Genomic DNA, 18,740 nt, shown 5'->3' on the forward strand with positions numbered 1-18,740 from the left:
CTAATGAAGAAAATAATTCTAATTCAAGTTTTACAAGTGGATATTTTTGCCCAATGTCTAACTTGGGTTCAAGCATTGCTGGGTACAGAATTATTTTTATTAGGAAGTTCAGATTTATTCAGACCACAATGAAAATATTGAACACTGGGAAAAAAACCAAACAAAAAATTTTTAGTGACAATTGCTATTTCCTTTTTGGAAAAGGGTAAAAAAAAAAAGTCTTTAAATTAGGTGAAATGAACAAAAATGCATTAAGTTGATAGTTTGGTTCAACAATGCCCTTGACGTCAATAGTTTATTAAAAAATATCCTTATTGTTACTTAATAAATCGAAAATGTCATTTTCCAAATATATATTATTTCTTTTCTTTGTAAGCACATTTTTTCCTAATAATAATTTTTTAACTTAGAAATTTTTATCCTACTTCAATTCTGAAAGATTAAGAAATATAAAATATTTTCTATCTTATTAAATTTTTTTATCATTATCTAAATGAAATTAATGACAGGATTACTATGATCTTATAAATATGACCTAAATTATCTTTTAAATGGGTACATGAATTTATTCTATTTTAGTTGTTAAAATGAGATTAAGGAGAAATAAGAGAGTATTTCCTACTTATAAAAAAATTCTAATAAAATAGAAAATATTTTTGTTTTCTTAATATCTTTTACGAATTGAAGTATAATAAATATTTTCTAATTAAGAAAATCATTATCAGGAAAAGAATTTGTTTTAAAATATATATATATATATTCGGAAAAGAACATTTTTGACCCATTAAGTAACAATAAAAATATTTTTGAACAAACTATTGGAGGTAGAGATATTTTTGAACCAAATTATCAACTGAGGTCATTTTTATTTAGTTCACATAATTTAAATACATTTTTGACTTTTCTCCATATAATCGATATATCTGCATAATTTTTTAATCTAGTAATCAAATGACCCCTAAATTTGTATGAACCCGATATTAATAAGAAAAGTTACGCAAATAAGCAAATATATACTAGTTAATTAGTTAACATAACTATAGTTTAGCTAATTTATAATTTACCACTAACGTTTAGCGTTAATTATAATTCAAATTTGTATAATTCGCACATTTGGATAATTCAAAATTTATATAATATAATTTGTATAACGTTTGTATAATGTCTTTTTGTATAATATAATTAGTATAACTATTTAAAGTTCAGATGATTGTGTTTGTATAAATTTATTATTTTGAATTTATATAAAAATATCTCAATTATACAAATGTATCCGTAAATTATACAAATGAAACAACTTCAATTATAGCTATAACTCGTAAACATGTAAATTGTAGCTAAATCGTATAATTAAGATATTTATAATAGCTATTCGTGAAACTTTTCATGTTAATAAATTATATTCTCCATGATCATTTTTGTAACTACACGTAGCCAGCCAAGTTTTTAAAAGTCAAGCATTGAGATTCGAGCAATATGCACATGAGGGCGATAATTTCCATAACTCCAATCATTTTTTTATGCCAATTGTTCATTTATTTTGTGGCATAAATAAATCACGTTTATTTATTTGTGGTAAACATATCACGTTTACATTAATTAAATCTTTGGCATCTAATATTTGCCTAATCTAGGTAAACATATCACGTTTACTTCCCTTGTCTCATGGGATTTGGTTGATGGCAGAATCTAAATTTAAAATTTGTAGTGTAAAATAATTTATAAATATTTATGTAATTATAAATTAGCATTAATTTATAATGAATTTTAATTATCATTAATGAAATGTGTTCTAAATTAAAATGTGAAATTTATTTACTATATAAATAGATAATATATTAGAGATTTGTTAAACAAAAGATCTTTATTTTTAATAATTGTTTTGTATTAACTATATTTGAAATATGTTTATAAAATTATCATAAATAGATATCAAGGTTTTAATTATTATTATTAATAATAATAATAAAATTAATTGTTCTTCCTATTGGACGACAACCAAGGACAGTTTCGTCAACTTACAAATTTTCTAGAAATTATTTAAGTCAATTAATGTGGATTCAACACCTTGGGAGAAGTAAAATAAATCATTGAAAAGCTAAAAACGTAGATCCATTTTCAGTACCCTTCCTATTCATTTTTACTTGCCACGTGTAACATATCAAAAAAATATATTATATTTTTTGATGTTTTATTCTTAAAATTAATTACTGATTTTTAAAATATTAATTTTCAAGATCTAAAATAGGGGTAGACATAAATATCGAAAAATTAAAAAACTGAATCGAACCAAACTAATTCAATTTTTCGATGTCGGTTCTATTGATTTTTTCGATTCGGTATCTGTTCTTTTTTTCAAAAACTTCGATTTTTTGATTCGGTGTTCGGTGTAAGGTCACGATACCACGGTGCACCAAAGAACCAAAATTTTATCAAATAAATTTAAAATAATATTTTAAATTATATTAATTTTATATTTTGACTCAAAATATTTTAATTTTTAGCCAACTCAATGACCCATTTTAAATTTGGCTCAAATTTTAGAGCCCTAAATGAAACGAAATTTAGGGCTCACTGCTCACCCCACACCCCTCTGAAGCCTTCAGGCTTCACTCTATTGTCACTCTTCACTCTCCATTACTCTCTTCACCCAATGAAATTTCTTGCTTTCATTATAAAAGATTAGTTTTTAATTTTTGAGTTTTAGTACTTATATTTCTAGTCTTTGTATATTTCATATTACTCTATGAAATATTGAAATTATTTGAATAGAGTGGAAAAGATATAGATTACCTATATAACTAATTTGTAACAAAGACATAGTCAAAGTAGTTTATCAATATTGTACTTGTATCAAGTACCCGATAAATTTCACCTAAGAAATTTAGATGCCACGCTTGAACTCAATAAAACTCTTGTTTTAACTAATGAGTAAGCCATATATAGAATAATCATAGTTAATTGTACCGAAAAATTATTTTAGAAACACCAAAATAAATTGAACCGAATTGATCTAGTTTGGTTTGGAATATGGCACACTTTTCCAAAATCGAACATCAAAAAATCAAATCGAACTTTAGCAAAATCGAATTGAAAAATCGAACATCCATCCCTAGTCTAAGACTAAACACCAATTAAAAGGATTAGTATGGTAAAATAATTATGATAATTATTATTTTTTAATAGGTGTGTTAAATTCAAATATGCCAAATAAAAATAAATAGAGAGAGTACCTTTTTAAAAATTAGCGTGAGATCTAATCTAATTACTATATATTTCTTGTTTATTTATTTGTCATGTTTAGAAAAAATAATATTTATTATTTTAAAAGATAAGATACAATTGAATATTAGAAAGAGTTCATGTGAGTCGAATCCTAGCATACATAAATTATCTGATTTAAATGATTGAATTGACTCTTTGACTTTATCGAACTCACTTTTTATACCAAGAAGAGAAACTAAGATCTTTTGGCAATAGAAGGCGATTTTCGGAGTTGAGAGAAAAGTAGATGAGAATAGGGGAGAATAAAAAACTTTCTTATTGGAATTGGTCTCGTCCAATGCATGATCGATGAGGGAGGCTCCCTTTTAAAAAGAAGTGGATGGGTATATGTCTACTCACTTAAGATTGTTCGTGATTTCCATTCATAACTTCTCCTGGCAAATTTTCGATAGATTATATCAATTAACGTGCGAAATTGTTTTGAAAAATATATATTAAGGCTAAAAAATTAATCTAACATATGGTACTTTACGTTCAATCATTTCGAATAACGCTTAAATTTTCTGTGTTACGCGACGTTTGGCAAAGCATTAGCTGATGCTTATTCCCCACAAATTATCATTGCTTCTTCTCTGGAAAAATGAAGTTGACGATCCGTGGGCCGTTGTATACTTGGGAAATCCCATTAAAAATAAATTACAGGTAGAAATTAATATAATAGTGAGATGTTGTTTCAATTTCTTATTCTACATAATGACTGACACTATTGTTATTATATAAATACAATAATAAGCAAATTAATTTTGGATTCTGAAAAATTATTGTCCTTATATAATACAAGGCATAGTAAATAGATTATGAATGCTAAACAAGCACATTACAAAATCCTAGTAGGTCTATATATTAAAACCAACTCACATAGTCAGATTCACAAAGTTAACCAAATTAGTTGACTAGAAAGCCAAAAGAAAAAAATGGAGTACTACCATATTTTAGCCTTCTTCTTCACAGCTTTACCAGTAGGGATTTTAACACTTTATGGTATATTAAGGAGAGCAAATGGATGGTATTATTCAATCAAATTTTGTTCAATGAAATATAACATCCCTCCTGGTGATATGGGCTGGCCATATGTTGGCAACACACTTTCTTACTTCAAATCTTCCATAAGTGGCGATCCAAATTCATTTTTATCGTATTTTGTAACTAGGTAAATTATGTTTAACTTTTCATATATTTCATTGTGGTACTTATTTGTTATGTTGTTTGGATTCTTGAAAAATATCACTACGTGCATGTCAGATCTTTTTAAAAATAATGCATTTTTGAAGGATCTAACATGAATACTGCGGCTATGATATTTTAGGGCGTGTTTGGTATGAAGGAAAGTTTAATTTCTCCCAAAAGAATGTGACTAATTTTTAATTTTGAGTGATGCAAAATAAGTCTTCTCTTTCTATTACATTCAGTCGTTAAAAAATATTCTTTTGTTAGCTTTCTCAAATATAATAGAGTATGTAGCTTGAGTAAATCATGAAAGCAGCAAAAAACAGTAGAGAAGACCAAAGATGGATTTAGGAAAAAATTAGTTTATACCTATTATTGATGAAAAATGTGTCCCTTTTGTTTTGGAAGGGGGTTGGGTGGGGAATCAAAGGGGCAACTTTAGGCATAAAAGAATAACGTGTCAAGAGATGACTTATGTTGATCTCTTCCTTTTCATATAGGGAACACATTTCAAATATATTCTAGGTGGGAAAAAAACATTAGCAAGAAAATGTCATCCCCCCTTCTACTTTTAATGGGAAATAATCTATATATATAAATGACTTATGTTGTACCAAACATATCTTAGTGATCAAATATTAATTCATGATACGTGCATCGCCTCCTAACTTTTTGTTATTTTCCTTTTTTTTTTCAAAAAAAGGTTTGGGCCAGGAGGAATGTACAGGGGTTACATATTTGGGAAGCCAACCATTATTGTCACAAAGCGTGAAATAACTAGGAAAATATTGATGGAGGAAGAATATCTTGATAGAGGTTTGCCTGATTACATGAAAAAATTAATTGGATTAACAACTTCGATCGAAGAAGACAAGCATTTTCGGCGATTAACAGCTCCGGTGAAAAGCCATGGATTATTATCTGATTATTTTGATTATATCGATAGAAACGTGAGAACTACACTCGAGAAATATGCTGCTACAGAAGAACCCGTTAAGTTCCTCTCTACCATGAATAAACTTACATTTGAGGTGTTTATGAGAATTCTTTTAGGTGGTGAGGTTAATCGAGAATTGTTTGATGAAATGTTCGAGGAGATTACTTGCCTCATTAGTGGTGTTCATAACTTGCCCATTAATCTCCCAGGATTTCCTTACCATAAGGCACTCAAGGTAAGATGTGTCAAACTTGTATAACTATCTCGTTTAAAAGTTTAAATTGTTAGATAGAATAATATGTTTTTTGTATCATGCTATTTTTATTATGATTTCAGGCTCGAAGAAAATTAGCTGAGATATTTCGACAAATATTAGAAGAAAGAAGAAAACACATGATTGCAAAGGATTGCAAAGAAATGCCAAAGTCCAACATAATTGATATGTTGTTATCAGACATTAATCAAGATGATTATGAAGACAAAAGATTAAGTGATGACAAGATCATTGAAGTCCTAGTGTTGTTTGGATTTGCTGGTTTTGAACCTGTTGCTCTTATGGCTACCAAGGCAATTATGAACTTGGAAAAACATCCCCATTTCTTGGAGAAAGCCAAAGTATGTACTCATTACTTTGTTGTAGGGGTGTCAAATAAGAGGGGAAGGGGTTAAGTTGAATTTGGACGGATGGGTTGAGTTAATTAGATTGAAATGGGCTAACAAACGGGTCATAACTCAACTTGTCTGATTGAGCGGATTGAGTTGAATTTGAACAAGTAAAAATGGACTAAGTGAATCCATCTTTAAATTACTTAGGGTTGAAATGGGTCAACAAACGGATCCTAACCTAACCTGCTCAATTTTTATTAAATTTTAGTTTATTTATTTATTTATTATAATTTATTTATGTACCAAGTGAAAAAATCTTTATTTTTATTATGACTATAACTAAGATATGAAACAAAAAAATATATATTTTGACAAAATAAGATTTATCATGGATTGATTTGGGCTACACATTAAATTAATTCAATTTTTAGATGGGCTAAATTAAACAGATCAAAATAAATTATATTAATAACTGAACATATTATTGACTCACTCAAACTTAAGCGAATTGGGTGAATCGTGTATTCATAGGTGAATTGGATAATTCTCCTTCATTTCATTTTATATGAGGATGTTTGACAATCTATTTTTTTTTCTTTACAGGAGGAACAAGAGGATATAGTTAAGAGAAGATCATCTTCAAATGTAGGACTTAGTTTTGATGAGATTAAACAAATGACGTATCTTAGTCAGGTAAGAAAATGTTATGATGTTTTCGCATTAAAAGTGGCTACTTTCGATGAATTTTCCAACGTTGGCTATGTTTAAAAAATCGATTTGAAAAGTGGATAGCCCGTACATTTTTTAATGTAAAACAATTATTCTATTCATTTTCAGTTAGAATTTGATTCGATACAGAGTTATAAGAAAAAAATGATTTTTTTGACTCTTGCCAATCTTAAAGATGTTATGTTATAATATTTTTGTGGCTATAAAAGCTTCTCATTAGTATTAAAATGGAAAGTGTAAGTTGAATCGTAAGATTCATGATGATATTTTGAAATTGGCATAATACATAAATATGACTCTTAACTTGGCTTAGATGACAACTATAATCTTTAACTTCACTAATGCATAAGTAGACACTTTAAGTATCGAAAACTTGAACAAATAAACACATTCGTCCTTCATGGCATCCTAAATGATAATTTTGCATCCTATGTGTCGTCCTACGTGTATTGTGTCACGTAGGACATGTGTGCCTACTTGTTTAATTTTATACAAATTTAAGTGCATAATTGTGCACACCTAAAGTTGGAGGAGATAAATATAAATGAAGCCAAGTTAAATGACATATTTATGTATTATGTCTTTGAAATTTTTCACCTGTTTAAGTTCGAAATTCATGACACTGCCAAGGTATTTCTAATATCAAAAGTGATTACCTTATCCAGATAAATAATACATTATAAAAAAAAAATTACAATTAAAAATATGAACTGATAATATAAAAAATGGACTAACATGAATTATCATTTGTGACAGGTAATTACTGAAACGCTACGTCTTGCTACCGACCAGACAATATTCCTTAGAAACACAAATACTACATATAACATAAATGGTTGGTATTTAGCCTTCATTTTTTTCTACTAATATATTTCCTCCTGTTCGGAAATATTTGTCACATTTTATTTTTTGAAGAGTCAAATTATATGAAATTTAATTAATATTTTAAGATATATTTATTCATTATATAGAAATGAGAAAAAAATTATAATTTTAAAAATCAATTAAGTTGACTTTCGAAAAAATAAAATATGAAAAATATTTTGAGACGGAGAAAATTGAATGATTCATTCCTTTATCTCTTGTATGTGCAGGCTACACCATACCCAAAGGGTGGAAGTTTTTTGCAGTTGTATGGAGTGTTCATATGGATCCTGAGATTTATGTTCAACCTAAGGAATTTAATCCTTCAAGATGGGATGTAAGTGACATGTACCTTAATTAATTGTGTTTAAGAAATTTTATTTCACTTTTTTATATAATTGGGAAATTTTTTAGATTAATAGGGTTTGGTTAAAAATATGGAGGGTAATAAGTTATGTTTTTGCATTTCTCTACTTAAATATTAAGTGTTTTATTTATGATAGGGTTCAATCTCATGATGTGGATTTATTCGTACATAAAGATATCAGTAAAATTAACTAATGAAAATGTGTTTTTATTCAATGTCTCATTTATTAATTTAATCAATTTTGAACTGTTTAATTCAATTCATCTAAAAATTGAACTAACTTAAGCTAACTATGTAGCCTAAAATTAACTCATGACGAACTTTATCAAAATATTCATTGTTAGATAAGTAAATAAATTATAAGAAAACAAATTCAAGTAATTTGGGCTGATTAGAGAGAATTGCACGTTAATTCATAAATTAATCCATCTTGATTCAACTCATTCAAGTCCAAGTAATAATTTTTTGTTTATTAACTAAGTTTATTTTAACATGCCCAAATTTATTCAATATGTCTATTTGACAACCCTACTGCTACTAGTATATCATTAGTTGTACCATAAAAATCAAAATTATGTAGCCATGAAATTTTGTCACTTAGTCAATATCCATGTAACTATTAGTCATTAATTAATATAACAATAACTTAATTTGTGTATAAGTAATTATATAATATTTGATAATTAGCTAGAAAATAAGTTATTCATATATAAAATAATTAATACAATGTTTGTTTTGCAATTTAGAATATTTCGCATAATTAATACATGTATAAGTTATGAGAAAAATGATGTATTATTTTATGTATGATAGAAGATGGAATAACTAATACTCTCATAACTAATATATGTATTACAACCAATACTTGCATGATTATAATTAGCTACCAAACGACCTTGTAATTTCACACGAGTTGTCTAAGAAGGGTGATGTGTACGCACATCTTACCTCTATCTTTGTTGGGGTAGAGAGTGTTGGGGGAGGAAGCACCACAATTAAAGTTTGATATGATGATAAATAATGAAAATAAATTGGACACGAGAATTTTACGTGGAAATCCTCAAACAAATAGAGGGGAAAAACCACGGGATAGAAGAATTTTTACTATTATGATATGGAGTGCACCGCTCTCAAATACAAGGAGAAAACAACAATTAACACTTTTCTCTTGTAAAAGGAACAACTCACTAAAGAGGACACTCAAGACTACAATATTTATTTTGATGTATAACTCTCTTTGTGTTTTTACTCTCTCTCTGAATTGTGGATGCTCTACAAAGCCCTTAAGACTACATTGTGAATGCTCCTAGAACTACATTGTGAGTGTTGTCATGTTAGAAGGAATGAGTTTATATTTATAGAGTCATAAACATTTTCGTATAAGAAAAGGACTAGCCAAATATATGGAAACTTTGTGTTTTCTTTTTAGGAAAAGGAAAACTCAATTATATTAGGAAATTCTTTTCCTTTTCTACCTACTTTTTCTTCCTACTTTTTCCTTCTTTGAATTGGACTTTACTTAGCAGCCTTTGTTGACTTTTCTTTCAGAGAGATTGTTTCATATAGTTCCTCGGCTCGACAAAAGTGTTTTTCAAAAATAGATTTGAAAAATACAAGAGTAAAAAGCTTAGATTAAAATATTGAAGAAAGAAAGAATATTGTCACCAAAAATAATAAAGATAAAAGAAACAATAATAATAATAATAAAATTAATGAAGAATAAAATAATATTATAATAATAATAATGATGATGATGTCGGAAATGTGCTCTAAACAAGAATCTCCCCCCCCCCTCCTCCCCCAATAGGGAAGAAAAAAATTGCTTAACTACCTACTAACGCCCTTTTATCCTAATTTTGAACTTTCATATGCTCTTTTATTTAGGGTCATCTCGTCGATGAGTTAAAATGTGTAATGTTCTGTCTAGCTAATCACCTTCTCATTTCTTCCTCGGTCTACCCCTACCTCTTCTTAGACAAATCACTGGCAATTGCTTACACCTTCTCATTGAGGCAACTATGTTTCTCTTTTTTACATATCCGAATAATCTCAATTTCGTTTTTCCTGACCACGAATATCACTCCCACATTACTTATTGGACAATGATTAAGTGAATTTTTTTACAGGATATGAACACTAAGCCAGGCTACTTTCTTCCTTTTTCAATGGGCCCCAAAGCATGCCCAGGATCCAATTTGGCCAAGCTTCAAATTTCAGTTATTCTTCATTACTTTCTTCTTTACTACAGGTAAATAGCTCCTTACTAATCATCTGAAATTTATTAACTATTTTTTTTTTGGATTTGGGGACATAACAATTCAATTTATGTGACAATGTTACTATTTATTGATTTTAAAAAGTTTTTATTTGACCTGATTTTTTATAATTATTTTTAGATATTTTGAATTATTGACTTCAATTTCTATATGATTACCAAATATTTTTCAAAGGGACTAAAATATATAAATTTTATTTTCAACAATGTAAAAACTTTATTGCTAAATTTTTATTAAAAATATAAAATACTTCGACTCTCGTACTCGTATTGATTATCTAAATTTGTCAACTACTATTTCTTATGTTCTAATTCATGTGACAAATTGAAATACTACTTATTAAGTTAAAGATGTTGTTGATCACATCTTTCATAAATGTTTTTTGAATTATAAACTTTTTGTGTAATTTAATTATAGATCAATTTAATTAATTGGTATATTTTTATATGTATGCAGGATTGAGCAGGCTAATCCAGAGATTAAAACTTATCCTCCTGAAAATTGTCTTGTGAAGTTCAAGAAGCTCTAAGTCTCTAATGATTGCAATTAGTCTTAATCAACACATTATTAATAAATCTTTCATGTTGTACTCTTGGAAACAATGAGTGTATTGAATCATTTTATCATTTATTAAATTAAGTTGCAGTTGGTGATAAGCAAGAAATAATTCTAATTCTAGTTTAAAATTGTATATAAATGTCCAATGTTTAATCCGGGTTCAAACCCTATTGGATTTTAAAAAAAAAAAATTATAATCCACCGTATGGCGCAGGAGTTTAGGCATGACTCCAACATATATATTTTCAAAAAATTATAATTATGCGGAGGAGGACATAAATCTTAACTTCCGGGTGTTGATTTTTAGAAAATCCTATGAAAAGTTAAGTCTTTGAAAATTTTGAGTTTCATAAGTTTTAAGTATTAAAAAGTGATATTTGGGGTAAATCGGAGCTACGGGTCTCGGAACGGAATTCCGTCGATTCCAGCAGCTCCGAAATGTCGATATTGGCTTGAGAGACTTTACGAAATCGGTTTTAGAGTTGTAACGAAGATTTGAAGCCTTGAATTGAGAATTTGGAGGAACTTTAAGCCAAGATTTGACTTTGGTCAACTTTTAGAGTTCCGATGCTCAGAATGGAATTTCGAGGACTCCTTGGATTCGGAAGGTGGTTTTTGGTCTAGAAAAAGTGTTGGTTGAATTTTTAGAGGTCCCGAGTCCGTTTTGGTATTTTGAAGGCCTAAGTTGGTTTAGTTGCGACTTTTCGAGTTTTGGGTCAACGAGATCTCAAATTCAAATTCTGATGGTTCCATCAGCTCCGGAATGACCAAATCAGTCTAGTAGCATTGTTGGAATGACTATCGAGGCAATCGATACGAGTTTGGGGCCATTTGGCGCTTTTGACTTTGAAAGTTAGCCTATAATTGACTTTTGTCAACATTCTTGGAAAACGCGTTCGAATAAAAATTCTGACAACGCGGTCAGTTCTATAATATCAATTTTGATCTAGAAAGACCCTTCGTTCGCTTTTCGAGGCTTTCAGACTAATACCGACGCTCGTTGTGGAATGTGGCTTAAAATGACTTTTTGGTGTGGGACCCATTTTTTATTAAAATGATCTCGTATGGGAATTCTGAATGCGCTATTGAGTCCGAACATCAAATTTAGTGGGGTAGCATATTTAGTTTATTTTTATTGAATTCCGAACGAAATTCGAACACCCCATCGGAGATTTTAGATTTTCCAAAATCTCATTTGGCAGTCGCTGGTGCAATCCCTTTTTTGGAATATTTTCTCTAACTTTAAAACCCATAACTTGAGTTATATAGCTCCAAATTAGGTGATTTAAAAGGCAAACTTGTGAGATTTTTCGTGGAGAACGCATTGGAGAGGTTGAAAACTGATTTGAAGCAGTGTCCATTTTCGGAATGAATTTTCGAAGAACTTTGACAAGTTATTTCTTGACCTATATAAATTTGAATTGGGTGATTCCAGAGGTTATCTTGCGTGAAATTTTGAGAAGAACATCGTGGAATTTCAGAATCTGCTTTTGGCATGTCGTTTGAGGTAATAAATTAATTTTTAGCTGCAGATTTAGTATTTTTCGGAATCAAATTTTGTTGAATTTTGGAAGAGTGTAACTTGGTCAATATAACTTCTTTTTGAGTGATTTTTGAGCTAGATTGTGGGGTTTTTCACAAAAAACGTCATGGTATAATTTGTTTTGATTGGAAGATTTTCGTTTTTGAGAAATCGACGCGTAAAGAGATGCCTTATTTGTTTGCTTAGTTGAAAATATGAGAATTGATTGTTTGATCGTCTTGTGTTATTTTTCCACCCCAAATTTTGTTATAAATCTAATTTGTGAGCTTGGGTGACGTTTAGAACCTGTTTTGGAGGTCAAATCCAAAATTCCATATACGGGTCCCACATCTTCCATTTTAGACCCCGAAGTCCATCTCCAAAAATTATGAAATTAGTGTCTAAATGACCGTATTGATGTCTTGGTTCTGTTTTTGATAGCGTGGCAGCATTTTGAGGTAGTTCGGAAGAGAAAAGTTTCGGTACAGTGATTTGGAGCCTGCGTGTTTAGCCTATAGGTAGGCTACGGTTTTCCTTTCTTTAGATTGAGCTGGAATGTGTGAAAGCATGTTGAAATAGTTAGAATTTGGGTTGGGTAGCTTGATTGTATATTTTAGGTGTTAAAAATCATGTTTTAGGCTTGTTATCGGGTTTTTTCGGATATTTAAAAGCATGTGTATCTTGTCGTTATTTGTTAGTATTATAAAGAGTGTTGAATGAGCATGTTTTTGATACTATGGGGTATGTTGGCCTTAGTATAGGATGTAAACTTGCGTTAGATGTCCCGGCGTTGCTTCGGTGGACTTAGATCCTTGTAGAATGGTGTAGCGGGCTAGTGTCTGATAGTTTGGTCTTAGTTAGACGTTACCCTTGCTCTTAAAAATATTCTCATCCATAAATTGATATAATCATTACTTTTGTGATATGTCGGCAACACTAAATTTCGTGATCATTGACTTTGGCTCTGGTTCTAGTTTTGGCGGCATATCGGTTGACTCATTTGGGAAAAGATTTTTGGTACTGTTGTATTCTAGTTGGGAAGTAGAATATTTGGCATCATGGGATAAATTATCTGTGAGTGTCACGACCCAGTCCCGTAGGCCGCCACTGGCGTCCTATCTGAACACCCAGACGAACTTACATACTGATTCGCCATATTATAGAAGAATTTCGATTGAGTTTTCTTTATTTAATCAGAATAGTAAATGAGGATTATCTTAAGTGGTTGCGCGTGCATAAAATATCATATCTAACAAAAGGGTGACGGAACGCGCATCGCCGGATAGGTTCATATATACATACAAGTATGTGGGCCGATTTGTCCATTATAACGTAAGGGACCGCATTAAGACACCAGTCATAAACAGACGAACACACACGATCCATGACCCACACGTATGTCTACAGGTCTCTATAGAGCATAGTAGAAACATATGATGGGACAGGCCCCCGCCGTACCCGAATGGTCAAATATATATAGATGCATATACATAGGAAAGCCATATACCAAAATGTGGGCTCCGAGTCAAGGAGTACTCTGTAATAGCAGAAGGTGTGTAACCTGCACGGACGGATCACAAACGTCGGTACCTGCGGGCATAAAATGCAGCCCTCCCGAAGAAAATAGGTCAGTACGAAATGTGTACTGAATATGTAAAGTATGAAATATAGAGAATCTCAACCATAATCGAAAGGAAAGGTACAAGGAGCAAATACAAACCAGGGCTCAAAATCAGTACGGAAACATATGTACATAATGCAAATAAAAATCATGCCTACGGCTCAGGAACGTGGTCACCACCCCGACGCTGGTACCACAACACATCATACTCCGAAAGGTTTCAAATCTCCGTACAAACCTCAAACATATCATATCTTCACAACACGTCGTATCATCAGAACATATTATATGCAATATCACATCATAACGCCATAAATGGTACCCGGCCTTATGGCGGGGTCTTGAGATCCATAACACATCATACTGCCGAATACATTATAGGGCGCACGATTACAAAGCCGGCCCGAGTTCCCGCGAATGATGTCACAGTAGTATGTACGAATGGAGTAGTGAGAAACTAATGCAGCACATATACATATATCAAGCATTTCTGAAGTTATATTTACAATTCCAAAGTGGGTAGTAGAACATAAGGGGACGGTTAAGACATTATTTTTTTATAGGAAAAATCATAGGCAAAAGTTTTCCCTGTATGTTGTACAATAATAACTAAGTAGAACAACTTAGGCGAGTTTCGCAGTTAGTGGACCCACCTCCGATCGAGCCGAGGTGGCGTACATGAATTTCAAACATTTGGCTCTACGGAGTCATCTATGAAGGTTGTAGGATGATCCGGTCTCACAAGTAAAAGTTACGGATGTTTGCACATTTTTTTCAATATACATAGGTTTAAGTTCAATTTCACTGAAATGATTTGTAGGAAATTTAAACTCGGATTTCCATGGAGAGGATTTCCCTCAAGGCTCAAATTTAGACTTATTACACCTAAGGCATGCCAAAATAAGGAAAGGAAGATCTTTACATACCTTATCCGCTTCTTACGCTCACTCAAACTCAACTTCCGTTTTCTCCAAACTCTACAAATGGTCACAATTATCAATTGTAAGTTATAAGCCTTTAAGAGTTCAATTTCTAGTCCTTACTAGTCTACAAAAATTTGGGCAACACCTCCTCTATAAATTCAACATCCCCGAGAATCTAACTCGGCCGAAATATCAACAACAACAACCACAACAATACCGACAACATCAACAATCACTACAAAATACATTGTAACATTAATAGTCTTTCTTCTTTCTCTTCTTTCTTTTTGTTACATAAAGCAATAATTTATACTCCAACTTCACACCTTGCCACTAATATCCACATTTCATATTCACTCACTAACTAACTTGAAACCATTTAGACATAACTCAAAAGAAATTAACATTATTCCATACAATATACCAAAAATTCCACCAAAACCATAATCCATCCAAAAACTTCTACGAACACAAGAAAACTATCAAATCGCATTACCTTCTTTCAAATTCGTTAAGGATGACAATAATTTCCATAATAGAATTCTACTTCCATAATTACATATAAACTATACTAAAATCACATAATTTCCTATAACAACTTATAACCAATTTTGAGGTTGTCTCGAATCATGAAACTATTAATTATACCGTAACCGTCATAACGACACCACTAACAAGCTAAATAAAGTTCAATTCCTCTTCTCCCAACCATCACCCCACACGGTCACACACACCCACTTGCACACCCACATGGTCACACACACATACATCACAATTACATGATTTTCACTTAATTCTACTAGCTACAACACACCTACTTCTTCCATAACATGAGAAGATAGAATTCTTACCTTATTCTTCAAATTTTGACTTGCCACAAACGTAGTTTTCTCGCTTAATTAATTATGCCACATTGAAGAGGGCCTCGAACTTGACAAGAATTCAAGAAGACAAGATTTTTGGATCAAAGTTGAAGAACTTGAAATTTTTCCTCTTTTTTTTTAGTTTCGGTCTCTTCTTCTCTTGGAAGATGACTTAGCTTTCTTTTTGGAGTCTTGAACTTTCTAGAGATATATATACTAAATAGATGATGGGCCACTTAATTAATGAACTAAATTTCCAAGACTTGGGCCATTTCTTGTGTTGGGCCTCAATTCTTCTATTACTATTGTTATTATGTGAGCCCAAACTACTTTATTGTAATTATTTAAGCCCAAAAGCTATAAGTCTTCTCTCATTTTGCAATTCACAATCTAATCTCCAAAATTCTCAATTTTACCCTTGGACTTCTTCCGTATTTTCACATCAATTTTTTCCATGAACATCACACCAATCTTAAATAAAATAAATCACAACCTCATTCCTTGCAAATCAATTTTTTTTAATGCGCCAAAGTGCGGGATGTAATAGTGAGCATTCGGGTACCAAGTCCCGGCCTCCGTTCTGAATTATCGGGGAGCATCCGGGTACTCAGCCCCGGCCTCTACCGGCTTGCTAGTATGACGAGCATCAGGGTACCCAGTCTCGGCCTCGATCATAATGATGTATTATAGTGAGCATCCGGCTACCCAGTCCCGGCCTCGACCGCACTTATGTATTATGGAAAGCATCCAGGTACCCAGTCCCGACCTCGACCCCTAAGTCACCACTATATCGATTGACTCTTGAAGATTCTGGATTTGGAAATGATATAGTACTTCGGCTCCTAACATCGCAGATTCTTGGTTTCTAGCATTGATAGTTGTAGCTATTCTGTGTACTCGGCGGGCTTATGGGGGTTTGTCCGGATTTTTATTTAACTTGCGCACGAGTGTCTCGACTGGGCTTATGGGGGCCCAGTTGGGTCTAGTTAGTTGTAATTCTCATAGGTAGTACTTTTTCCCCCTTTTGATGCTTATGTTGACTCCTATTTAGGCTACTCCTCTTTTTCATATTGTTTTTACCTTTTTGCTCAGTCGGCCTATGATGCCTATTGGGTACTTGTTGTCTTGGTACTCATACTACATTCTGCCTCTACTTTCGTGATGCAGGATCGAGCACCAGCTATCGCCGTGGATAGATCGAGCCTGTTGCAGTCAGCTTCGGAGACTAGGGTGAGTACTTGGCGTTTTTGGATCATTCCTGTCTCTTTCAGTATGAATGACCCGTCTTTTGCCTTTTGAGACTAGTCAGTTGTTATATATATTTTCGATCTATTTTCGAGACTTGTACTCGTCTTTTATTTTGTAGCAGCTCTGTACTTGTGACTTTCAGATTTTGGAAGGGATCTTTAGTTGTTTACATCATGTTTTGGTTTACTTCCGCTTATTCTTTCTGCCTATCTTTATAATTCGTCACTCTTATTTAGTTCCTGCCCTCAAACCCATTACTTGAAGTTCTGGGTTGACAGTTTGGCTTACCTACTGGAGGATTATAGTAGGTGCCATCATGACCTAAGGGATTGGATCGTGACAGATATTCCTTTTGATTCCAACTTCATTGAGTCTCTGACATATCGAGGTAATGAGTCAGCCTCAGTGAAGATAGTCACAGTTTTGGATTTTTCACCTAGGTTGGCAAGGATATCGGCTGTACTATTACCTTTTCTTAGCGTGTGATGGAAGGTGAAATTTTCATCATGTACCAACTTCCATATCTCCTCAATAGTATGCTCAAGTTGCCAAGGAGGTTTTTTAATTTTTTTAACCAAGCTTAGCACGAAAATGGAGTCAGATTCCATAATTACATTAACAAGGCCTTTAATAATACAGGATACCTTTATGCATGGCCTTAGCTTCGTAGTAATCTGCAAAAGCACACAAAAAGCTCCATTATGGTCTCTAATTATGCCACCGCCACCGGCACTGCCCGGATTGCCTTTGCTACATCCATCAACATTAAGTTTAATCCATCCCACACAAGGTTTCGCCCACAAAGCTGGTTGGGACTGGATGATAGGCTGCAAATTTTTCGCTCCTCGAATGAAGTCATGCCAATGATTCGATAATTGAAGCTCGGGAAATTGGTTATGGGTGATCATCTTGATGACTTATTGGTTGATTATCTAATGGGACATTTTCTTATCATCAAACCTTGCTGTACATCTGCTCTTCCATATATGCCAACATATAATGTTAGGGAGACATAGCAAGATCATCCTATGGAATTTATTTTTGACTTTTGTAAGCCACCATTTCATGAATTTTTGCCTAACTTGACCCTGATCCATATTAATGCCACATGATTTATTGAAAAAGGACAAAACTTTACTAGCAATGTAACTTTCACTAAAAAAGGTGTTCACTGTTTTCCTCATAGTGATTGACCCTGCAGTTGCAAATAGATGAAATGTTCACCCCAAATCTTTTCACAGCAACATCAACATTATCTGATAATACTCTTATCATGAAGAAACAAATTTTAAAGGGGATTTTTTTGTGCCAAATACATCTTCCAGTAAGAGTCGTACCCTTTTTCTGTCTTAACAATTGCCAAGCTGTTTTGCAACTGAATTCTCTTGATTGATCAAGTTTTCATATTGGATAGTCTTATTTTGTATCATTATATGAGGTCGTCATGATAGTGTTGACCGCAAAGTGAGGAAGTATTCTCATCAATTTGTTTCTCTTCCAAGCACCATTTGAGTACAATTCCTTGACGAGGGTGCTTTTGGAGGTCCTCCTCAGTGGTGGGCGGAGTCAGGATTTTCAATAAGAGATTCAAAATCTGGAAAAAGTAGACACACAAATTAGACGAAGGGGGTTCGACATTTTCTATTTATGCATAAAAAAATTATTTTAACCATGTATCAATAGTATAATTTTTTACCGAATGGGGTAACCCGCTAGCCACAATGTGGCTCCTCCCCTGGTCCTCCTGTTCTGAGCTACATAGGCTAATGGTCCA

At 32.2% G+C, this 18,740-nt stretch overlaps 1 protein-coding gene across 1 annotated transcript; it reads left to right on the forward strand.

Annotated features, from left to right (window-relative positions):
- The first annotated feature begins 4,155 nt into the window (after positions 1 to 4,155).
- Positions 4,156 to 10,855, forward strand: LOC129904977 (beta-amyrin 11-oxidase-like). Its single transcript, XM_055980386.1, has 8 exons — positions 4,156 to 4,435; positions 5,156 to 5,624; positions 5,726 to 6,004; positions 6,599 to 6,688; positions 7,481 to 7,559; positions 7,819 to 7,925; positions 10,082 to 10,203; positions 10,688 to 10,855. Exons 1-8 carry the CDS (start codon positions 4,200 to 4,202, stop codon positions 10,758 to 10,760), a joined length of 1,455 nt encoding a protein of 484 aa, XP_055836361.1. The 5' UTR covers positions 4,156 to 4,199; the 3' UTR covers positions 10,761 to 10,855.
- Positions 10,856 to 18,740: the final 7,885 nt, after the last annotated feature.

This window comes from Solanum dulcamara, chromosome 10 (assembly GCF_947179165.1).
Source record: "Solanum dulcamara chromosome 10, daSolDulc1.2, whole genome shotgun sequence".
In the NCBI taxonomy this organism is placed as follows: Eukaryota; Viridiplantae; Streptophyta; class Magnoliopsida; order Solanales; family Solanaceae; genus Solanum; species Solanum dulcamara.